Source organism: Lathyrus oleraceus, chromosome 6, assembly GCF_024323335.1.
Source record: "Lathyrus oleraceus cultivar Zhongwan6 chromosome 6, CAAS_Psat_ZW6_1.0, whole genome shotgun sequence".
In the NCBI taxonomy this organism is placed as follows: Eukaryota; Viridiplantae; Streptophyta; class Magnoliopsida; order Fabales; family Fabaceae; genus Lathyrus; species Lathyrus oleraceus.
The window spans coordinates 73,287,182-73,312,391 of NC_066584.1; the positions used below are offsets into that span (position 1 = coordinate 73,287,182).

Here is a 25,210-nt window from a genome sequence, read left to right on the forward strand (position 1 = left end):
AGCTAGTGGCATACTTGTTGATCTTTAAAAATGACAAAGTGTCTTTTCATTAAAAATGAATCAAAATAAACCTTTATTATTTTTACCATGAACTACGAGGTTTTGATCCTCCATTTCACTTTGTTGGTATGTAGGCACGAGACTCCAAAAGTCTTGGCAAACACAAAAATTTTAAAAAAAAACATTTCTTTTCCTATCTCCTCAATCATCTGCAAATAACACCTTTTTAAACTAAAATGTACATATTTTGAAAGAGGTTCTTATAGAGTACTATAGATGTTTAAGGTTCTAATACATTCCCTTTGCATAATCAACCCCCGAACCCTTATCTTTTTTTACTAGTTTTGTTTTAAAACTTCTTTGGAATTTGTTCGTACTTTTTTCCTTCTCCTTTAGAAATAAGAAAAGCGTGGCGGCGACTCTTGCTTTGTGAGTTAAGTTAATCAATAACTTAATCTCAATTTTTTTACCACTATAGATTCCTTTCAGATCTTCACTGGAATAGGAGTGGGTCCTATGACTTTAGGGAATATAGGTTCTTCAGGAGGATAAGGCATCTTGACCTTAGCAGCTTTTGCTTGCACCCACTCAGTGTAAGGCTCAAAGGTAATGAAATCTTTATTTCCTAATTCATCATTTCCTTTTATGTGAATCTTATGCCAGGCGTGGACTATCTTCTCCTTTAATCCTTTGCTATCAACACCTTCTTTAATGAAGAACCCTTCCAAAAGAATATTGATTGGTTTATCCTTCATAGCATACCCCAGCTGACGTCGAGCCAAAATTAGATTGTAATTAATACCTACTTTTGTACCAAGAAGAGGTACATTAAGGAATTCACCACAACTGTTAATAATCTTCATGTCATCATAAACTCTAGAATACCAAGTCAAATCTGCATTAGTGAGAGACATGATCCTCTGAGACCACCTCAAACACTTCTTGTTATCCTTGAATAAGCTGGAATACGACAAGTGAGAAATAAACCACTTGTACAGTAAAGGTGCACAACACATAATGGTTCCTTCTTCTTCGTTCTATGGTGGATAGAATAGTAGGTACTTATGAGCAAAGTAGGAACTGGATTCTGAATCAGAAAAATACCGATATCATTTATGTCCACAAAGTTGTCAACATTGGCGAACAAGACTATTCCATAGATAAGCAAAGCAAGAACAGTTTTGAAAGCAAATACTCCTAGCACTAGCAAGAGTAACATACTTCTCCATCAAGAACTTAGCAGGTAGACTAAGACTGCATCCTTTAGTCATAAGATTAGCATCAATCTCCCCTTTTCTCAAATGCACAGCCTCTCCAATGACATGAGACTTAGGTATCTCCTCTAAACCACTGAACGATATTTGATCTGATATAGGCAAGCCTATATAATAAGAATACTCCTCCAAAGTAGGTGTAAGCTGTAAGACCCCAATTTTGACCCTAAGATCCCTCATGTTATCTCATCATTTACAGTGGCTTTAGGATCACCCCCTTACCTGTAATCTCTGACATTTTATTAGTTTTGATTTGAAAACTTCTTATCTTTGGGTTTTGTTCGTACTTTTGCCTTTTTCCTTTGGAAACAATAAAAGCACGATGGTGACTCTACTTTTATTGACGTCGAGTTAATCAATAGCTCGATGGTCATGAATTTACCGCTACACAAGCTAATAATCAGGGAAAGTGAAACACCTATATGTTGAATCATATAATTGGACCAAGGTGTTCAGAACTCCGTCTTCTAGATCAGTATTCAACACAGCCAGAAGTCTTCCATACCGGTGTTTGAAATCAGAAGGACAAGCCATCAAATATCCTAGCTTCCTTAACTCTTTCAATTCAGGACGTTTGGAACGGAACTGGTGAGTGTTTCTCATTCCAGAGTCCATACTCAAATTACCTCTGATGTTTACAAATAAAGTTCCTAAGTTCCTTGAAAACTAAGTGAAAAAGAGATGTTCATGAATGCATGAATTCATGATTAAGCCATAATCACAAGCATGAAGTGTTCAAAGGTTCAACATCACGAGTATGGAGTCAAGTGGACAGGGTGACAACCATCCCACGGGGTATGTTTTATAGTTTTGGATGTCCGAAATAGTTACCAAATTCTAAAAGAGTTCTTAGAGTCGTAAATCCATCTTTTGGATATTATCGGTTTAACGACTTGCTCGTAGACCAATAATATTCTCAATAGACCTCATCTGAGTGTAGTATCGTGTATCAACCAGACCAAGCTTACGCTGGAAAGATCACCACACTACATCATAAAAGGCCAATAGGGGTTAAATTGTTCTAAGGTCTCTCAAAATCTAGGACTCCCAGGTCAAAAATAATAACACCATTACGACTACTCGTAAGACATTAGTACCTCCAAAGGGGTCTCATCTGAGCAGGGTTCTTATGCCAACCTAACAAGTCCTAACGCCAATAAGGTCAACATGACTATACCACCATCCTAGCTTAAATGCACTCAAGTCCGGGTATGGAACTTATCTCACCACACAGAGATCACCAAGCACCCACAAATAAAAACAATAAACCAAAAGCAATAACATAAACACAGATAAACAAGCTAGGCTTAACCCACTTAGAGACTACTCCTTAGTAGAGACGCCAACTATCGCGGCGGGAGAAATTTGAGATTAAGCTACTGATTAACTTAACTCACAAAAGCAAGAGTCATCATCGAACTTTATTGTTTCCAAAGGGAATGGGGAAAAGGTCGAACAAAACCCACAAAAGGTAAAACAAAAGAGAAATATGGATACAGGGGTTGGTTATGCAAGGGGAAGGTATTACAACCCCTCACATTTATGGTACTTCATATGAACCACTTGCAAATTTGTGTTTATAAAAAATTTGGGTTGTTTGTTGATTGATTTTAATTTGAAAAGACACTTTGTCGTATTCGAGTGGAAAACTCAGCTTACTACCCACAAGTATGAGGAAATGAGCGTTTGCATCATCTTGATATGAAGAACTTTCACTTTGAATTTCTCACAAGCACGTCTCAACATTCAAGTGGAAAATGTCAATCATTTCTCAAGATATTGTAAGAGTATAGTGTTTTGCATCACTATAAGAATAGACTAATATCCAGTCTTTTAAAAAAGGCTCTTAAAGGAAAGTTCCCAAAGGCACAAAAAGAAGTTTGATGAGGTTTTTCTTTTTTAGAAGTTTGAAAAAAATAGTTTAAGTATGTTTAATTATTTTAGAATTTTATTGAGAAAAAGATTTTCTTGAGCACTTGACAAAGTCAAGGTTTATTAAGAAAAGGTGTGAAGTTTGAAAACAAGAGATTTTTGAAATAGGGAGAAGTTTTGAAAATTGAAGAAGTGGGAAGGAGAGGAATAGACTATTCTAAAGTATAAAGTAAATGACATGAAATAAAAGGTCTTATTGTAAGGTATCCCAAGAGAAAACCTTTGTGTGTACAAGTGTATTAACCACAAGATGGAGCAAGCATTTGACATTGGTCAAAACAAACATTCATTTCCCTTCAGATTGAGCCACCAGATAAAAAACACATAAGCAGATGAACATCAAAAGATCCAGATGAACAACAAAGCCACAAAGCTACAAAGGAAAATTCAAGTCTTGAATTGAAGATCAAAGGGTCCAGAAGGATCACAAGGTCTCATATGAATCACAAAGTATCAGATATACTATAAGCAAGGGGAAAACATTAAGTCTTAAGATCCAAAGTACAAAATATTCCTCAGGCAAGGGATAATAACATAAAGTCCATAAGATCATATTAAAGTTTTTTAGGGTTTTATCCATTTTATAATGTTTTTGTTCTTTTGAAATAGGAAAGAAAAAAAGCAAAAAGTAAAAGGCAAGAATGTAAATGACATGAATTTAAATTATATAAAATGTAAATGACATAAATGTAAAGTCATAAAAGCAAATATTAAATGTTAGCACAATTAATATGTCAATGTTAGTATTAATGAGGATTCAACTGAGTCGGGACTATTTAGCGCTATGTTAAGAAATCATAAGTGGACTTATGTAGAAGTCACACCTATCTGAGACCGTCCAATAAAAATTTATGTGTCAAACATGTTAGAGAAATGATACAAAATCATTATCCTACAACAATGCAACACAATAGCTAAAAACAAAAGAAGAAGAGAGATGGATATGGGGAGGGACTGTAAAACAAGCTCAAATCATCACAAGGGATTATCTATCATCAAGTCCAAAAATGAAAACATATGCTACACCAAGGGATAAACATATCATTAGTCCAAAGTACCAAAAATGATCAAATTATCATTTAATCAACATGTTTGAAATTATGAAGGTTCATGCAACCCAGGGACCATTTATAAAACAATTGTAAGTGATGAAAAAATGCTCAACCAAGTAACTTCTCAAGTCAAACAAAAGTCAAACAAAATTTGGATAAAAAAAGAAATTAAAATAATTTAAAAGGATTTTAAAAGTAAAATAAAGAGAAAATACAAAAGAAACATTAAAATATAAAATAAATAGTTGAGAAAATTATGGTAAGTCAAGAAAAATATGAATAATTGGATCTCAAAAGTTGGATGAGAAAATGTTTGAAAATGATCAAAATGAAAATTGAAAATGAAAGTTAAATGAAAAATAAGAGAAAGTCTCAAATAAATGCAAAAATGATTTTAAAAATTATGAAAAAAATATATGTGATGCAAAATATTTTTAAAGATTTTGTGTAAAAAATTTGAGTAAAAAAGGTCAAATAACCAATCAAAAATTAATTTGGAAAGTTAATGAAAAAATAAAATATAAAAATTAAATAGAAAATAGTTTGAAAATGGTGTTAACGGCCAGATTATTTGAAAAATTTGTGTGGCGTGTTTTCATTGGCCTAGGAAATTTGAAAATCCCTCAAACACACGCAAAGGCATTCGTCTTCAACCTCTGAACCTGATCTTTGGCAAATCACGAACTCTGAGTTTTAAGCTCAAACAACACATGTTAAAGCATCAACTCACATCATCGTTCATGTCTCTTTGCTTCAGAGTCATTGATTGGCTATGAGTAAAGAGAATTTGCTCAAGAACATGAAAAACCTTATTTCTTCAAAGTAAAATTAAATGACCAATATGCAGTATAAATTCAAGGTAGGTGAGGACTTTTGATCTATGAATCAAGACGAACACACTGATAACTTGTTTGCTTAGAAATGTTACTTATAACTACCTTTTCAGTTGAAGCTTTAGAGGTCAACAATGGTGGAAATAATGAGCTTGATTCAAGAAGCTTTAGAGCACGATAATGGTTTAGTCAGCTTCAGATGATGCCAATGAGTGATTCTGGTCGAAGAAACGAAGCTAAAAGAGCTCGAATCAAAGAAATGGTTAACTGGTTTTTTGAGGTATCGGTTTCAAATGGTTTCAAAGTTTCTTTGGTTATCCAAGCTTGTAAATTAAGGAAAATAAACCCTCTATTTATAGGGAATGAAGTGACTCATGGTACGTGTGAATTGGAGGCAAATTCGTGTCAATTAGGGTTGAGTTTTGGTGTTTTGCAATCGGTGTGAAATGAAACATGAAATGCGTGAGTTTATTACGAAACCAAGTCATTTTGAACTTGTTTATATGTGTTTTCTTTGCCAAAGAGGTTACACATGTACGGGTGGTCCCATTTTGAGATTTGTCATGAATTATATGACCTAAAACTTGTGCAAGAAGTCGAGTTTGAGGTACCATGTTGGAGCTTAGGCCAAATGAAATTCACTCGTGCATTTTGAGATATTATTTGTGCCAAATGATCTCCTCATGGTGAAGAATCAAATGCAGAAAGAATCAAATCAGAATGATGCTTGGGTTGAAAATGGCATGGATGAAAAGTTCAGGTCATGACTTGAAACTCTGGGCTAGGCATTAGGTCGACCAGGTCTTGGGCCTACTATTATGCATACATAGGCATCTTATAAAATTCCAAAATTGATGGACTTAGAGGCAAAATTGATGTTTGACCCTTGAAGCAAAGTTGTAGATGAGTTCAAATGTGACATTTGGCTCAAAGTATATTCCAAAAATGTTGAGAAATGAGATAGTTATGGTTTTTGGATCCAGTGACATGCCATACTTGATTTTAGGTAAACCAAAGATGTACCAACTTGTGATTTCTTGCCATTTCTTGCATCCAAAGGTCCAGTGATGAACACTTGAATATCAAATGAAGGAAACTTGATTGTCTCGTGAATAATCTTGATAATTGCTTGAGAATTGGATGGAGATGGCATGGAAGTAAACACATAAACCATACTTGAATCAAATTTGAAATTACGAACCAAACTTGAAATTCTCTTGATCAAATGATGTTGAATGAAGCTTGACATGTGACATAAGATTATAGGTCATTCATTGAAGTAAAATCTCTTGTGGACCACTTGTTGACCAAATTTTGACCTTGGGAATCAAAACCCTAATTTAGAAACCAAGCTTGATCTTTTGATTGCAAGTCTGTACCTTGTACAATAAGAAAAAGAAAACAACACATATTTTTGTAGTTTGAATAAGGTTAGCAAAGTTAGAGTTGTCATACCGTCAAATTTTCCCTACCCCACATCACATTCTTAAACCCTAATTCATAAGCATACATCCCATACATATCATTTCATATACATTGACACTAAATGACCATAATAATCCACAGGCTTAAGGCATGGGATTCATCTACAAGGCCTCAAGGTCCTCTTATCATGTTGAGGTGCGCCCAAGCCACCTTAACCCTAATCTCATCCTCAATCACTCCCAAAAATCTTGAAGGGTCACTTAAGACATCTCACTCACTCCCCAAACCCAATTTGGGTGGTGAGTCCCCTTTGAAAGCAACTCCAAGATTCATCTGGCCACCCAAGGAACAAACCCTAGCTCTTGACTTGTACAAGTCTTGATTCCTCATGGATCTTGACCATGCCATTAGGGACCCCTCAAATCCAAAGTTTTTTCATGCCTTACACCCTAAACATCCCAATTTAATCCTTACATCTAAAACCCTAGTGCAAGTTGGCTTTGGTCCTTGATGAAACTTGTGGCTCAAGAAACCCTAGTCTGAGTATCCCTTGTGTAATACCCCAATTTTGACCCTAAGATCCCTCATGATATCTCATCATTTGCATTGGCTTTGGGATCACACCTTGATATCCTCCTTACCCCTCATTTATTGGGTTTGCATTGGGAGACATCACCAAGCATATTTTATTGTATCATACTTCATTTTTCTTTGTTTACTAACCAAAATACCAAAAATATGTCTATGTATAGCTTTGTTTCTTTTGTAGGTAGTGTGTGCATCCACCAATGCCTCATCAAGCTCACAACTAGGGTTTGAGACTCCCAGTGCAAAGAGATCAATCAAAAGATGGTTCAAATTGGTTCTAAACATCATATATGGATTCTCGTGGTCTTTATTTATCATTTTGATCAAGAATTCATCAAGAGTTTGAAGCTTGTTTGCCTTGGAAGCCCTAATTCATCTAGGTATCTTGTGTGACTTTCTCAGCAAGTTTCTTCAACAGTTGATCAAATACATCAAGGTATACTTCATCATACATAATATTATACATATATAATATCCCATGAGTCCCAAAGATCAAGAGAACTTCAAGTTTGCAAGTTGGCTCAAGGTGGTTGACCAGAGAAAGCCAACTGGTCAAAACCGGGGTTCCCTAGACCCTATATCCTACAACTTTTGTCATATTAAAATGATTACAAGATCAAAGTTACTCCTTATGATATTCCAAACAACGTTAATGTTGACATCAAGAGCTAGTTTTGCTTGTAAAGTCATTTTTTATGGTGAAAGAGTATATGTCATTTTGCATGTGCCCTGGTTAGGAGTTCAACTTCCAAGGACCCTAACTTGCTCAATTTTTATGATATGAAGCCCATATAAGTTTCATGATCAATTTCAAGATGTCCTTTAAAACCTTTATTCTTTGATAAATGTCAAAAATTTAAAGTGTGTGAAAAGCAACTTGATATCCTATAAATACATGGCCATTGTGATCAGAATGAGGATCCCTTCTGCCCAAGCTTTGAAGCATTGCATCCCTAACCTCCATTAAAGGATAAACTTGAAGATTTCACTTGAAATCGAGTTTCAATTCTCCTTCTATTTTGAGATTGAAACTCCAAGAATCCAAGCCTATCTTTGATCCATTTCACTTCCTGCAAGCTTCTAGAGTCGAGCCAAGGCAAATTGGAAGCAAGATCAAGTTGAACTGAAGCTACCTGAAGGTGATTTTTCTCAAACTTCTCTTCTTCGGTTCTCTCTCAATTCTTCACTATTCTCTTTGATTTTTAGTTGGCTGAAATCCTTTTATTACTAAACATCACACTTTGGACATAAAATCACTGTTTAGAAACAAGTGACACATTCTCTCTTGATAGCATACACAAAACACAATAATTCAGCCCCTCAGTATCTTGGATAACTGTATATGTAATGAGATTTTAGGGAGTATGAACTTTATCCAAAAAGAAGTTGGTAGAAAAAGGAATCAACTTTTTTTGGAATTAAGCTCTTTTTAACTTGGAAAATGGTCTTTATTTGATATTTTTTAAAGGAAACATACTCTAGGAGATCTAGTTGGCAGAATCTCATAAGTCGAGTTGAAAAAGAGTTTGCTCATAAAAACTAGTCATTACTCGTCTAATTAAGAATGATTTTTCTTCTTCTAACATGATTTCATTATATAAAAATATCTCACTTCCAAGTGAGCGCTTAAACCACATGTCATCAATCTATTGAGCTAATCTAATAACATTTAAAATTTGTTGATTTGAAATTAAAAACAACCTAAAGTAATATTGATGTAGGGCTACCTCACAAACCTAAGCATCAAACCAGAGGAGGTTAATAGCATGTTAGCAACCATCCTTTTCACCCCTTCAAAATTCAATCTAAGGTCAAGTTAGTAGAAGAAACTAATAGAGAAACTTATTCCCACCAGGTTGAATAGTGTTTATCAACTCCAAAACAATTACCAATCTATTGGATGAGTTAACTATGATATTAAAAAAAAAGACCATTCTCCATAAAAGTGTTAATCCTAAAATATCATTTCGTCTCCATTAGCTAACATGAAACCATCAAATCCAATAAAACTATTTTTTTTCAAATTTCCCAAAAAAAAAGTTTATGTATCTGGATAATTAGCTTCCAAACCCAAATAAACATTTTTCAATAAAAAAAAACCCTAAAAGAAGAGATGTTGTTAATAATGAAGTTTAGAAAAATGATATAAGTTTATCCATACGTGACATCAAATCCCTAATTTTATATGACCTATTTTATCTCTCTTATTATCTCCTACAACTTATACTTATTTCAAAAATACACAAAATTAAATGATACCAAATTTGACATAATTTTTTTTTATGGTAACATATTTCTTAAAACATAAGCTGTCAATCCAATCCAAAATAATACTACTATATAAGTAACAATTAGTTAAATAATTAAATGAGAATTCATTCCACTACTATGATTCCAAGTACCCCAATTCCTTGCTTATTCGTTGTGATATGATTAAATTTAGTTCTCTCTTTCCTTCTGATTCGTGAAAACAAAATCTCATTTCTTACTCACTGCAAAAACACCATTTTTCAGTTCAAACCCAAAAACTCGCTGAATGCCTCTTCTTCCACTCCCATCCACCACCAAAACCCTAAATTTTCCATCCCCTTTCTACCTCCACCATGTCTCTTCCTTTCAATCCAAATCCAAACCCAAATTCCAGTTTCATCCAATTCTCTCCCTCAATCTCGCCTGCAAAGGTCTCACTCTCGCCGTCTCTTCCTCATCACCGCCGGATACGAAGCTGAGAAGCGTGGGATCCAAAAACATTGATGTTGCCACTATGGGTAATCTCTGTCTTGATATTGTTCTCAATGTTCCGCAATTGCCACCTCTGTCTGTCCATGAACGGAAAGCTTTCATGGAACGGTTGGCTTCCTCTCCACCTCCCAAGGTTTCGTATTTTCTGTCATTTCCATTCACATTATTTGCCCTAAATTATGTTATAGTGTTCTTGTTTTTGTGTAGATTTTTGTATTAATTCTAGAGAATGTATTTCTATATTGGTTTGGTTTGGTTTGGTTTGATGTATCATATTCATGCAGGTAATGATTTATTAAAACACTGTTTTCAATGAGTTAGTTAACTAGTTAGTGTTTTCTTAAACCAAACAGAACGTGTTATGTTATCATTCATGATAATCACCTTGCCACACTTTTGTGTACTCTTACTATCATATTTGTATGATATAGATGGTTTTATTGTTTGGATTCTGTGTTTTTTGGTGTAGAAATATTGGGAAGCTGGTGGGAACTGCAATATGGCTATAGCAGCTGCGAGGCTGGGACTTGACTGTGTATCAATTGGTCATGTGGGTGATGAAATATACGGGAACTTTCTATCGGATGTGCTTCGTGATGAGGGTATTGGTATGGTTGAGATTAGTACTGGTGATGATACTGTCAGTATGTCAGGTGACTCATATGAAACACTTATATGCTGGGTTCTCGTTGATCCTTTGCAAAAACATGATTTTTGTAGGTAAAATCATTTATTTTCATTTGTATAATTGTATCGTCACTGTTATTGTGGCACTTTTTATTCTCTTCTTCTTTTGTTTACGGTGGCCTAATTTGAGTTTTTTATTTTACTACTAGTCGAGCTGATTTTTGCAAGGAACCTGCATTTAATTGGCTGAGCACAATTTCTAGAGAAGCAAAATTAGCTATTAAAAATTCAAAGGTTTTGTTTTGTAATGGATATGGTTTTGATGACCTATCTCCTAGTTTACTGCAATCTGTAGTGGACTGTGCTGTTGAAGTTGGCACATCAATCTTTTTTGATCCAGGGCCACGTGGGAAGAGTCTCTCCGCTGGGACGCCAGAAGAACAAAGAGCTCTTAACCAGTTTTTGAGGATGAGTGATGTTCTTCTCTTAACGGCTGATGAGGTTTCACTTATAGCTCCCCTCATATTGCTTCTATTCTTAATAGGACTGTGATTGCTTATAGTTGTTTGCTTTAGGCTTGTTCTCTACTATTTGTGGTATGCTTTTATTTAAGTTCTCTGTTCTTTGTTTTATAAACTATGGGATTTTTCTTTCTATCTCATTTGAGAAACATATGTCTGCTTGCACTTTGCTTTCAGATGCATGACCAGTGCTCCATGTTAATCTTTCTTCATTTTCTTGTTCTACTTTTGTACTTCCCTATTTATGGACTCTTTCACGATATCAAATTTAGTGTATCTGGCCCATTAAATTATATAAATTTCAAACTCCTATACTTGGCCTTTTGACATTGCTATTCATAAGCAGTTTCTTACAATGTCCTCAATCCTCTGTTGCTACTCCCTGTTCCCCCTACTGTAACCCTTTGTTAGGGGGGTTGTCTATTATAGCAAGCAGCTTTTGGACCAACCAGTTGACCACCACAGGCCTCAAAGGACGGCCCTTTCTACAAATGAGATGTTCTTGGATAGTAGAGAAACAGGCTTATATATTAGTTAAGGTTAAAAAAAAATGCTTCCCTACATTTGTTTCTCGCCATCAAAGCTCTCCAATCCATAATTATATTGATGTATTGTCCTCCATAGTTTTGCTAGAATTTGTTTCTGCTCCACATTATTTTTAATATAATGCTGAATCTAGTCCTTTCCGCACATTTGAGTTGTCATCCCTTGCCTGTTTTCTTTGAAATCTTCTCTTCATAGAATCTTCCACTACCATAGAATTGCAAGGCAGATGGCCTATTCCTTCATTTCACTATTCAGATGGTCGTGGAAGCTTCATGATCAATGCTAGACCATCCGTTTACTTTTCCAAATTTCCCTCATTGTTTTTTTAGTAAACTTTGATTATGTGACATTCTGATTCAGAATGACTTGTTTCCATCTCTATCAATGTCATATGCAATATTATTTAATCCATAGACTGGAGTTGATGAAATTATATAAATCCTGCAACAGTTATTGTTTTTCTCATAAGTCCTTTTGTCATCTAACAATTATATAAATCTTATAATTATGTGATGCAAATTAAAAATGCTTCTGTTTTTTTACATCTATAATTTTTTACATCTTTGATGCTACTGAATGACAGGCTGAGTCATTAACTGGCATAGGAGATCCGATATTAGCTGGGCAAGAGTTGCTTAAAAGAGGGATCCGCACAAAGTGGGTGATTGTAAAAATGGGTCTTAAGGGTTCATTTCTAATAACTACATCAAGTATAGTGTGTGCACCTGCATTCAAGGTAACTTCTCATTCTGAATTCTCTCTTAATAGCTGCCATCAAATTTTTGCAATTATGGAGAATAATGATTTCCCCAATTATAGAATGCCACTCTGCTTAATTTTGCTTTGGCATACTTTGTATTATGAATTTGTTAGGTCAAAATTCTAGTTTGGGGCAAATTAATGAAAAGTACTCGATTAAAGCTATAACCACATATTACAAAGGATTATATTTTAAAACATTAAGTCTTTGTGAACATTGGACACTGTTTCTCCTACTAAAATATCTTTTACTTGTATGAGTTAAACTTGCAATTCTAACATCCTTAATATCAAAGGAATTATCAAGTGAGAGTCTGATATGCTCCAAATATAACTTGTCACTTTTTCTGTGTGTTCAAAGTATTATTTATTTATGTTTGTCTCTTGCAGTAATTTCTATTAAAATTATGTGATATTTTTTTACAACCATTAGATTTTGTGATAACTCTTGAGTGCAAACTAATTGGATTAATAAATTATATCATCAGGTGAACATTGTTGACTCTGTTGGGTGTGGAGACAGTTTTGTAGCTGCTATTGCTTATGGTTTTATACATAATTTGCCAATGGTTAATACATTAGCAATTGCAAATGCAATAGGTGCTGCAACAGCCATGGGCTGTGGTGCTGGTAGGAATGTAGCATCACTGGAAAAAGTAGTTGATATATTAAGATCACCTAACCTCAATGAAGATGACGAGTTTTGGACCGAAATTCTCGAAAAGGAAGTGTTAGATCAGGAAGTAACATGTCTGTCAAATATTATGAATGGAAACAAAAATCATCTCAACTTTGTCTCATTTGACCAGGTCGCCTCTGAGCTCTTGCCGAAGCTTGAGTTTCCACAAACAGTGGAGAATGTTCCAACTTGATTTTTGTGGACAGTAGATCGTAGCCACTGTTTATCCACTCATGTGAACTAACCCTTCTCTGGATTCTCTTACTTCTTGGCTCCTTCATCCTCTAAAAGTTCAAAAGTAAGCGATAAGGCGACAGTTTTTTCTCTCCGACAATATTACATTACAATAGCTAATTAAAAAGGCATTGTCTTTTAGCAAGTATATGAGAGATTGCTGCTCATCAAGCCTTTTAGCTGATTTCTTTTATTTCAGTCTCAATGATTTTCCTTTGATGTCAAAGGTATTTTTCCTTTCAGAAAGGGTGAGAAGGCTTTTATCCTTGGACAAATTCCATTTTTTGGGCTTCATTTTTGCATGAATGCTTCTGAAGCAGTGATATGTAATAGTATATATTTTGATAGTCAATTGATGGCAGTGGGAGAAATGGTTTGTATGAATTTCAATATTTTGAATAGGAATTGTAGTACTAATTTATGGTACTTATGGTTGGAATTATTACAAATATATCTGACAAATGTTTTTCTCTTATGACCTACTAAAAAATGATGTTGTTTTAGTGGTGTTTGAAATGCTAATTTCGGTATTTATTATATTTCGGTAGTTATATATTCTTCCAAATTTTCTGCTTTCCTTTATCAGTTGTTAGTTAACACATTTGTGATAATTAGCAGGAACTAACTTGGCTCTTATTAACTCTAGATTGCTATGGAAGTACAGAAATAATGCCGTGTTATTCCTTTCATATAGATGCTTTGTTTTCTGAGTTGTTCCAAGCAATTAAGGAATTATAGCCAGTGTTATTCTTCTCCTATTGCTATTTCTTACTCTTTGTTGTCCTCTCTTAGGATTAAGAGATTTCTGAATCTTTTAAGGCATCATTTTTTTTTTGGATTGCTTGGTTAGGCCTTTTGATAATTTTGTTGTTAAGTGTAAGTAATTACCAACGTTATGAGTTGTTGCACTTGCATCTTCACTAACCCAAAAAATGCATAAAAACGAATAAAAACGAATAGAAGGAGGGAGGATTAGGAGAGGATGCAAATCCCTACTAGATTCAACTCTATTATTAACAAAAATGTTTAATTTGAAAAGAAAAAAAAACTGAGAAGATAGAAAATAAGGTCAATTTAAATATTCATATAAATTTCTCAAAGAACTTTGAGAAGATAGAAAACAAGGTCAATTTTTTATTCTTAATTTAAGATGTTTTTTTACTTTTTCATTTCCTTTTCAATCAAAAAATATTTTATTTAATTTTTTACAAAAGAGGGTCTAATAGTTTATAGAAGAAAAACTAACAAAAGACTAGGAGAATGAAGATCTCACCGTTGTTCAAATAAGGTTATAATTGGCAAATCAATTAGCATAATGATTTCCATTACTCCAAGTATGATTGAGCCTGATATGTCAATTCTTGTCATTTTTTTAATTCTTTAGACTAGGATTGGAAACTGTGATCATCTCCAATTTCACGACTAATCATATTTATCAAAAAGCTTTGTGTCATGCAACATTGTTCACATTTCATCTGTGAGTGCATCACACAAATCAATTTTATGTGCATATTCCCCATCCAATTTTCTAACTAGTCTTTGAGTAAGCATCCACGTCCAAAAATGAAAGCATATCTCTTGTAAGTACCATCTCAATTGAGCTTAATTCAATCTCGATATGGACTATATCATTGAATATGTTTGATCTTCGGTCTCCACAACCCAAATTTATTATGCAAATAGTTTTCATTCTTGATCTTTCCCTTCGTATGCATGATTGTTTCTACTGGATTGTCAAGACGCTAAAAGTCCGCTTCAAAAATACATTTGTTTCTCAACTTTCAAAGATACCAATAAAATGTCATAAAGATGGATCTCCAATGTATTTTACGAAGATTCACATAAAGATGGATCTCCAATGTATTTTATGAAGATTCACAATATCCTTCTGAGACGGTAAGAGATCCAATCTCTGTAAAAAATAGAGCAAGACTGGGTTATTTTGTTAAAGGGGACAAGTATAATCCATACCTAAGTTGCATTAGGTCAATCCTGCAACACATGAATCAAGAATTTTTCAGCATTCGTACATCGATGGGGGCTTTTTCCACTTGTAGCCCATGTAGTTTGTCAAAAGTCTCTTATGTGCCATGATCCAAGTGAACCTTTGAATTCGGTTGGGCTTTTTCACTTCTAAATGATGTTCGAGTCGATATTAGTATTACTCACAATCTAAGATGAAAAAGGATATCTATAAGCATGACTAACAGAAAATTTATCATCTATACTCCATCCCCACCCCCGTTTATTTGCTCCATATTCTATAATACAGGGAGGTGTAACAATAATTTGATTTACTATCTCACTAGTGTGCAAGTTTTAAAACAAATCTAGATTCCATTTTTCTTCCCTATTTACCACATCCTTAATAGTTAGGGTAGTATCCACAATCATATAAATTTGATTTGAATTGAAGAAGAAAAATTGCTCTGTTGGAATCCAATCGTAAAGTCAAAAGTGACCTTCATTATGTTCTTAAGTAATACTTTTCTGAAACTTTTTCCAAATTTTCGCTAAAGATAATCATTCGACTTGCTAATTATATTTTTCATCAAGTTCTGATTTCTGACACACTTATTAATGAGAACCTGGCACCATAAATTAGTCAATAAATTTTAAAACATAAAAAGAAAAGCATCACTCATTAATTAAGGTTGTTTGATGTCTAGGTCACCTTGTTCCTTAGACACACAACAAACCTTTCAACTGATTAGATGAGCCTTGTAAGTTGTTTTATTGTCTTCCCTAATAAATCTTCATTGTAATTTTTCCAACTCATTACTAATAATTATACTCATTACTAATAATTATAGGGATTTTTGCATATTGCATATAAAATTAAGGGATAAAACTTAATACAAATTTACTCAGCATAATTCTTCCATCTAAGTCCAAACATAGTTGTTTCCAACCCCTCGGACGCCTTTGAACATGTTAAGTAATATGCCGAAATATATTTCTAGAGCTTCTACAATGGGTAATGTTTGCCCCCAATATATTTTCCCCAGCTAGAGACTTTTATAAATCATGTATTTCATGATCTCTTGCCAAAGTCGGGGATCTGTTTTAGTTGAAAAATAAATTTGAATCTTCTCTGAGTTAATCTTTTGTCTCGATGTTTAACAAAATTGAACAAGACAGTGTTTGATATAATTAGTTTGCTCTATAGTAACATCTACAAAAAAAAAGATCATATGCAAAAAGGAGATGAGACACCTGAGATTCCGCACACATATGTTTCCAATTACGTGTATCAACATGATCACCAATAATATGCGACAAACAATTCATACAAATTATAAAAAAAATGGACCACTTTGAGAAATACGACGAAGAAATACAATAAGTTTAATTATTTAATTATTTTTAAAACTTACGGTCCTTAAGACATTGAATTGCAAACTTCCAATGTAATATGTCATAGACTTTCTCTAGATAAATTTTATTAACATAAATATCTTATTCTCCTCACTCTTTTCATCGCATGAACCATCTCATGCGCTATAATAATATTGTGATGAATATTCTTTCCTAAAATAAAACTAGATTGACGAGGAGAGATGATATTATTCAAATTTATCACAATTTTAGTCATCAATTTATATGTCACATTACATATCGCAATAGGAAGAAACTGTGTGAAGACCTGTGGTTGGTCAACTTTAGAGACAATCATTAGGAAAGTGTTTTTTTCATAACTAATCATGAAAGGATTAGTCAAAACACTTATAACAAACTGGTGTAAAGACGGAGTCACAATATCCAAACAATGCAAGTAGAAAAGCGCCAAAAAAAATCAACATCTCTCAAGACTTCGTGGGAATTAATACCAAAGCATACTTTCCGTAATGGACGACATATCACATAAGTTAACCTGATAATTTTTCAAATAATTTGGCGTAAAAAAGAAAAAGAAACAATTGACTCCTTAACTTTAAAAAAAATTTAACACACATTAATAACTTTGTTAAAAAAATACTTGTATTGGTATAATTTTAAAAGACCCACAAAAGACGATATAGACGATTTATTAAGAGGAGGTGACACAATATATCGCCCATATCAGCCTTCTAACCACCCATTTACTGGAACAAGGTTATGTCACTGGATTATGGTGCCCGTTTTCCATACCACTCGTTTTTTTATGAAAACACGAAGGTGGTGTGTCTATATTCATAACGATATGAAAAAAAAGAATCAAATGGAGAAGCCACGTTTTCCAAAAAACAGAGAAATAACTACCCTTTTTTCATACCCCTAAATGTGAAATCTATTTTTTTTGGATCTGAGATTCAAGCCCACGGGACCCTTATAAATAACTCAATCCTAAGGTTGAGGAAGAGATTCAATCCATTATGCAAATAAAATTTTCCTTTGTGAATTTACTCTAACACCACAACCTTAAGAATCTCTGAATTTACTCTGACACCACAACCTTAAATACATCTGACAGCCTTATACAAAATTGTCATATAACAAGTACAATAGTGTTTTTTTAAAAGTTATTAATTTATAAATATCAACAAATTTTGCACCAATGCACAAATATAAATAAAAAGTGCTAAGATAAATTAAACCTAGACTTAACACGTACCAAAAGTGTTGACATAAATTAAACCTAGACTTAACACATACCAATTGAGTTATCTCCTTCACCATCGTTTAATGTCCTATTAAAAACATTAGTTATATTTCTCTCGCGTGATGATAATTATAAGAATAATTAGTATATAGTCAAAAAATTTAACAAGTCTATCATGACAATCATCATTTTAATGGTTTTTGTAACAAGTGCTTCATAATAAGAGACCAATGTGTAACACTTTAATGTTTGACGTGGCTTGTTTATTATGAGAGGAAAAAGCCAAAATAATAGGGCAACCACATTCTTATTGACACTCCATATATTCACTTACTAGTAAAAGAGCTTATGTAGCATCATAACATTTATCAATAAAGATTCACTTAAATTTAAAATCTCTTTGAGCAGAATGGGAATACGTAAAACTTACCAACACTTTGCTCCGTTTTTTCAACTAAAACAATTCCTACGAAACCATTTGACAGCTTTCAGATTATAAACTGTGTTTTTTATGAACCAGATTTTATCTATATGCAACTTCGGAGACAAATCTCCAACAAAAATGCGAGGACGACAACAGGCAAAAAAAAATCCCTCAAAATTTAATAATGAGGCATTATAAACTATTGGATTTCCCTGTTTATGGAAAACGGTTTCATCATTAATTTCATACACCTATACAGAACTCCAGAATCCAAGCATTGCATTCTATTCTTTATCATGACGAATGATTATATTTATCATTTTTAAGGACATTAAATTCAAGACCCATGATAAATTTAGAAACATAAAGGAAACTGACAAGGTAACATTAAACAAATTTTAAATGAAAAAACTACCAAATTATCATATTCTCTAGACCCTATTCCAGTATTATACCAAATGCAGTAGAATTCAAATATAAGAACTGGAACTAAAATTGAACGAATTGTTTACAAAAAGTAAGGCTCCTCAACTAAAATTGAATGTAATATTCTCAATAGCCATAGTTGGTGCCATATACAGAGCCATAATCTGCCGAAGGCGCATGACCTGCAGCACTTGATGGCGGAGATGCGTAAACAGGAGCATTAGTGGGATACGAATTATAGCCTTGGTTAATTGATCCTCCCATATGATCCTGTGCCGCAGCAGCAGCAGCATTTGCAGCTTCAGCCATGAAATTCTGCATCGGGTAGATTGTGAGCAATTTAGATAAGCACACAAGACAGGGGTGCCATGTCAAGCAAAACATGTTTCCCGTAACTATTACTTTTCTTCTCAACAGGTGAAAAGGAAGTACAAGAAATAAACAAATACTTCAATATCATCAGAAATCCCTCCCCTTATTCAATGCTACTACCAACACCATCCCTGTATGTAAGACCCCCCTCTTGGCCAATGCACAAGAATAAAGAAAAATTGTTTTACATTCAACTTTTCAACTATGTACATTCTCTTTCCAAAATTATCCCTCAGTTATTAAGAGAAATGGCAGGTCTTTTGATTCTCTCTACCTAATTAGGGGAATTTTTGTGAAAAACTAATTAATGCATCTTGAAATTTGAAGGATCTAATAAAAGGGGACTCAAATCAGAAGAGGGTCCATCCATACAGTGACAAGAGTAGTATCATTTATTAACCTTAGAGTACAAAAGACTGATAGCAACGCATTTTCACTTTACCCAATAGACATTTAAAATTAAAGTTATCATACAGAAATGATTTAAAAAGTACTTGGAAAAACTACTACATCTGGGCTCTGTCCCTAAATATAAGACCCTCTTGAAAGTTTCTTTTCTTCGACACTCTTCGAATAGGGGTCGGACAATTCAGCCAAGTGTTTCAAAAAGAAATTTTTTACTTCGAAACAACTTAATACATTTTTTAGACATATCTCAAAACACATCTAAATGGGTTGAAGATGTGTTGTAGCAATGTTGATCAATGAATGGGATAAAGACATTAAACTTGATTAAAACAGTTTAAACTTTTTTAATAGTAGGTGGATAAATGAATGTAAAAAACTATCATATATGTGGTGGTGTTAATGGCCTATGTTTTTGACATTACCGGTGTCGGAGGAGTGTCTGTGCCGTGCCATGCCTCGGTGTCTGTGTCTGAAATTGTGCTTAATAGATACTAGAATAAACCAAAAATGCAAAACTAACATTAACCCTGACTGGTGTCGGTGCCTATTAATCAATAACGACAAAACAGATAAAAAACAGATCAGAAATTTCAAAGCAGCCTCAAAATCAAATACCTGAACCAGCTGCTGGGCTGCCTGTATTTGTGAAGCAGTACCACTTATCTCAACAGTCATCTCCCCTGGCACACCCCTGGTCTCTTGAATTGTAATACTTGCTCCACTAGCACGGCGAATGTAGCTAATATTTGCTCCTGATGCCCCAATAACAGCATCTGCAAAGGACAGTGGGATTTGCATGTGCTGTGTGACCTATACAATAGAAAACAAATTACAAAAGAAGATAAAGATAAACATACTTAAACCCAAAGTTACACTCTGCAATGACCTAGCTGAGCATAGGAAAATACCTTAGTTCCACCAGATTGTTGTGGCTGCCCACCGGACGAATGTATTCCCAAAGAGGCATCCCTTGCATAGGCAGATGGTGGACCCTGATGCATGTGCTTGTCAATGGGAGGCATGTCAGCAGGTGGGTAATAATTGTCATAGTTATGTTGTGGTGGCATATATTGAGGATTGGGTGGATACGCAGGTGCACCACCGCCAGGAGCAGAAAACCCTTGAGGCCCCCAAGGTTGGTGTGGTGGCACATTGTGGTTAACGCGAACATCGGGTCGTTGCATCTACAGTTTGCATTTGCGAGGAAGAAAAAAATAATTAGAAATATATATATATATATATATATATATATATATATATATATATATATATATATATATATGTATATATATATATATATATATATGTATATATATATGTGTATATATGTATATATATATGTGTATATATATATATATATATATATATATATATATATATATATATATATATATATATATATATATATATATATATATATATATATATATATATATATATATATATTATTGTAAAAATGCTCCAGCCTCCACATAACCTCGAAATAAACAAATCACAATTTCCTCCAATCCAGTATATAAAAAAAAAGGCCATTACACTTGAAAGTAACATTGAACCCCTCCTTAAATTGCACAACATAAAAAACAATAACTGAGCTGTCAGGCAAGCATATAGCATGCAAATGATAGATAGCCTAGAATGTTTTCCCATCCACTCTAGTCCTATCACTAACCTATCCCAATCAACTGTTCCTCAATATAACTTATGTTAGAAAACATCAATTCACCAATAGCAGGCAATATATTCTTAAGCTGCCCATCATGTCATTTATCTTTTGAAAAAAATAAGTTCAGAAGTAAGAAAGATCTTACCTGTGTTTCAAATACTCCTACTATGCTGCGGTCCACCAAGAACTTGCGTAAATGAAGTGCAATAAGTTCAACTGCCTTGTGAACTCCAGCAGATTCCCCTTGTATCTCAACAATACTATCGTCCCGCAGAGCAAAAATTGGCAGGTGTTCTGTTGTATATATTACATATTACATTATTCAGGTACAATATTAATCACACACTTGTGTATTCGTTAATCATGTTTCTAAAGGCATAATAAGAATAGTAGTAAGAAAACTAGTGCATCTGAGAGTGGTGGTTTTAGTAATCCTGACAACATATGCTTCAGTGAATGTTTAGAGCAATATCTCGTCACACTTAATAATACAAGTAAACACACCTGAACCAAGAATGCGTATACTGCAACCTGTAGCATCTTGAAAGGTTTTTATAGTGGCCCCCTGCTTCCCAATCAAACTTCCTGCTTGAGTATCAGCCACCAGAAGCCTCGTAACACCTGGGCGTCCTGCGCCTGATGCGTTATCTGCAGGATCACGGTCCACATTGCAAACTTGTTTATGAACCCTTAACAAACCCTCCACAGCAGGTGGTATGGGGCGATCTGGCTCTTCTTTTGCAGAAACCATTACCTTTGAGAAGCATGTGTGAAATAGAATTCAGAAACACCATGTAGGAAATAGTGGACTTTCATAAAACACAAAAAACAGACTTACTTCAGAAAACCTAACTTTATATGTTTAACTCATTGATTGATTCATTTCAATTGTTCCAAAGACACACTCTCGTTATTGCATCACTAGAATAAATATATACAACTTTGTTATACCTCTTCACTTAATTTTCATTTCCTTGGACCAGTGCATCTCTTGTCATTGAACTAGCAATTGTTTTAATGGGTTAATCTAATTTTTCCTTTAACTGTATTTCCATTTCTTTGGAACAATGCATCTCTAATTACACAATTTAGCAATTATTTTCACTGTCAATTATTTATGAATACAGTTTTTAATTAATAATTTCACATCTTTGGAGTAACTTAACAATGATAGATCTCCATGGAGTAATTGAACTGATCAGGACATATTTTAGATTTATAAATTTTAATGACATAGCCTCCTGATTTAATCAGTTTTAGTGTACTTAGTAATGTGTGGATCAAATTTTAGAAGCTTTTTTTGTGTGACTGTAAGTGTGTTTTGTAGGAAAGAGTTTGAGTGTGGCAAGACACCAACCGACCAAATTCTGAAGTTACCAGGTACAGTGAAAGCTTCTTGCCACCATAGGCTGCACAAACTATTTCTGATTCTTAGGTCAGAAACAACATTTCAGCAGTTGTACATGCTCATTGCTGTTTCCCTGCAACTTGAACTTTGGCTCTTCAGTTTGAAGCCACTTTGTTCATTCATATTTGCTGACAACCTGCACACATCCATTTTGTTATCTCGATAAAAGACATCTCCTTTTATACATATTAACCTTTTTAATTACTTATCACTTCTTGTGTTTAGTTGTATAATGTAATTTTGATAGTTTCACTTACTTGATAACTGGTTAGTTAGTGTTTCCTTTTTATATAATACTAATATGCAATTCCTTACTCCTTGGCAATAGTATTCATCTCGGTTACCGTGTTTTATCATGAATTAACTATTAAGTTTGAATTTCAAACTGATAAAACAAGAGGTTTGCTTCATCCAGTAGATGTTTTCCATAGCAAAGCACTAAATAGTTACCACAAGATAGAGCACTAGGGTTTAATAATAAGCATGAAGTGATGTTCCTTCTATTATATTTTCATTCACCTAGTTCTTGATGATGGAAATAGTAGTTTATCTGTTTATGGTAAGGGCAGCATGAACATAACATAACCATATTCAACAAAAGAACTGATAATAAGTCTAACAAAATGGGTGAACAAATATGTATAATACACTTTAATATCTACGATTACCCCTAGTTACATGAATAAGAAAAACAAATTGAAAAGTATACTCACAGCTCTTTCTGCGGTTCCTGGAGGTCCGTCAAGAATTTTAACTCGAGCCCTAGTCTCTTCAGTAATTTTCTTAATAAACTCTCCTTTGCGACCAATGATACTGCCAACTTTTTGTGAAGCAACCAACATCCTGAAAACATTCTCTCCCGGCCATCCAGGCCACTTCTTTACTTCAACTCCTTTTGAATCTTCGCGGAGTACCTGCTTTTCCGGTGAGCCAAAATTCTCATTCACATCACCTCCATCAATTTGCTCCTCAATAGTATGCTCTTGTGGTACACCATCAGCAATATCATCACCAATTTCAGTAAAATCTTCCACATCGTTACCATCAAATTGATTTTCAGGAAAATTGATTTCCACATCCTCACCCAAACTTCCCACCTGTTCATCATCAATATCATCATCACCACCATCGTCATCGTCACCACCATCGTCATCGTGCTGCAGTTGATGAAACCCAGAGTCATCAATCACATCTCCTTCTTCGTGTTCTTCCGAATGGTTTTGAGGAAACCCCATATCCTCAGGCACATAGCCAACATCTTCCCCTTCAAAATGTTCCCCAGACATATCTATTACTGCAAAACCCATCATATGAAAACAACAACTCATCAAAATAATTCTCAACAGAAACTAAAATCAAAATATAAAAAATATTTAAAAAAATATATGAAAATTAGAACACACTCATAAAAGAGAAGAAAACCAAAAATGCTACAATCTATGAAGCACGGACACTCCGACACTGATAAGGCCACACCAGTAATAATTTGAAAAAATAAATAAATTACACGTAATCACAAGTGTCTGTTCTACATAGGCTAGAATCATTAGTAATTTAGTAAACACCATCAATAACCCTTCAATATTCATATACACAAGCCATAAATTAAATACAGTAACTACCAATGCCTTGAAATGAAACTGAACTAAATAAAAACTTCTGCATAAAATAGATACAAATTTAAGAATTATCCACAACGGAAGATAGCTCGCAATAATATATGAAGGATGAAACTCGCATTTGAGAGAAGTTTGTGGTGAGTGAAGAAAAAAGGAGTGGGAGTTAGGGTTAGAGAACTTACTGTGATTCGTGAAGATTCAGAGAAAAGGCGGGCGATTAGATTTGGAGAAGGGTTTTGTGCGCGGTGCGATGGAGAATTTAGGTTTTTGCGTAAGGATCAGAAAGAGCGACAAAATGGCACCACAAACTATATATATAGTTCTATTTTCTCTAATCTCTTTTTTTAGTCGTATATTATTGACTTTGCAGTTTTTTTATTTTAAGAAAATAAATTTTTGAATTTTAAAATGGTAATAAGTGTCCCTCCAAAAAACAAAATATGAGAATACTTTTTTTAATGGTAGGTTTATTTATTGAAAGAAATAAAGGGAATATTCAATTTAATCTTTAAAATGAACTATTAGACCTAATTTAATTTTTTAAATAAATAAAATGAAACAATTTAGTCCTTGTTTTTTATACACTTTATTTAGTTGATGAAAAAATGATGGAGAAAAATCTTTTACCATTCAAAATCAAAATCAATGTATCAAAACTCAACATTGAATCAACATAATTTTTCAATTTTATATTTTGAACATTTCTCTAATAAACCCAACCATTTTTAAAATGTATATAAATTCATTAGAGTGAAAATTTTATGTTTTTTCTTACGACTTAAATTATAATTTAGTTAGTTAAATTTTCATTCATCTTTAAATTAATTGATACACAAACTTTGAATTAATCATTTATTAAAATAAGTGAGCATAACACAAACATAAAATTTTGGTATCATTAATCAAATTATAAAGATGAGACATTTGATAAGGTATCGTGTCTCATTGTCATTTCATGAGAAATTGAGTGTTAAATCCTTAAATTCTTTGAAATAATCCTGATGTCCATGTTGTTTCGATTTGTCATTATTAATAATAATAATGGAAGAAGAAAATAATACAGATGAAAATGAAAGAATATATATATATATAT

The 25,210-nt window shown here is 33.7% G+C and overlaps 2 protein-coding genes across 2 annotated transcripts; one reads left to right on the forward strand and one right to left on the reverse strand.

The window, feature by feature from the left end:
- The first annotated feature begins 9,444 nt into the window (after positions 1-9,444).
- Positions 9,445-13,687, forward strand: LOC127092277 (fructokinase-1). The gene is made up of 5 exons (XM_051031121.1): positions 9,445-9,979; positions 10,316-10,566; positions 10,683-10,974; positions 12,124-12,276; positions 12,788-13,687. Exons 1-5 carry the CDS (start codon positions 9,641-9,643, stop codon positions 13,169-13,171), a joined length of 1,419 nt encoding a protein of 472 aa, XP_050887078.1. The 5' UTR covers positions 9,445-9,640; the 3' UTR covers positions 13,172-13,687.
- A 4,895-nt stretch (positions 13,688-18,582) lies between these two features.
- Positions 18,583-24,454, reverse strand: LOC127091885 (flowering locus K homology domain). Its single transcript, XM_051030609.1, has 7 exons — positions 24,300-24,454; positions 23,212-23,792; positions 21,595-21,844; positions 21,236-21,384; positions 20,333-20,608; positions 20,040-20,234; positions 18,583-18,959 (listed from the first exon to the last, which is right to left on the reverse strand). Exons 2-7 carry the CDS (start codon positions 23,782-23,784, stop codon positions 18,771-18,773), a joined length of 1,632 nt encoding a protein of 543 aa, XP_050886566.1. The 5' UTR covers positions 23,785-23,792; positions 24,300-24,454; the 3' UTR covers positions 18,583-18,770.
- Positions 24,455-25,210: the final 756 nt, after the last annotated feature.

Excerpts from the sequence above, each read along its gene's own strand:
- LOC127092277 (XM_051031121.1), top strand. The coding sequence starts at position 9,641 with ATGCCTCTTCTTCCACTCCCATCCACCACCAAAACCCTAAATTTTCCA. Across the intron at positions 10,975-12,123 it reads TTCTCTTAACGGCTGATGAG|GCTGAGTCATTAACTGGCAT; the intron begins GTTTCACTTATA and ends ACTGAATGACAG. Across the intron at positions 12,277-12,787 it reads TGTGTGCACCTGCATTCAAG|GTGAACATTGTTGACTCTGT; the intron begins GTAACTTCTCAT and ends TTATATCATCAG.
- LOC127091885 (XM_051030609.1), bottom strand. The coding sequence starts at position 23,784 with ATGTCTGGGGAACATTTTGAAGGGGAAGATGTTGGCTATGTGCCTGAG. Across the intron at positions 20,235-20,332 it reads AACAATCTGGTGGAACTAAG|GTCACACAGCACATGCAAAT; the intron begins GTATTTTCCTAT and ends TCTATTGTATAG. Across the intron at positions 18,960-20,039 it reads CAGCCCAGCAGCTGGTTCAG|AATTTCATGGCTGAAGCTGC; the intron begins GTATTTGATTTT and ends TACCCGATGCAG.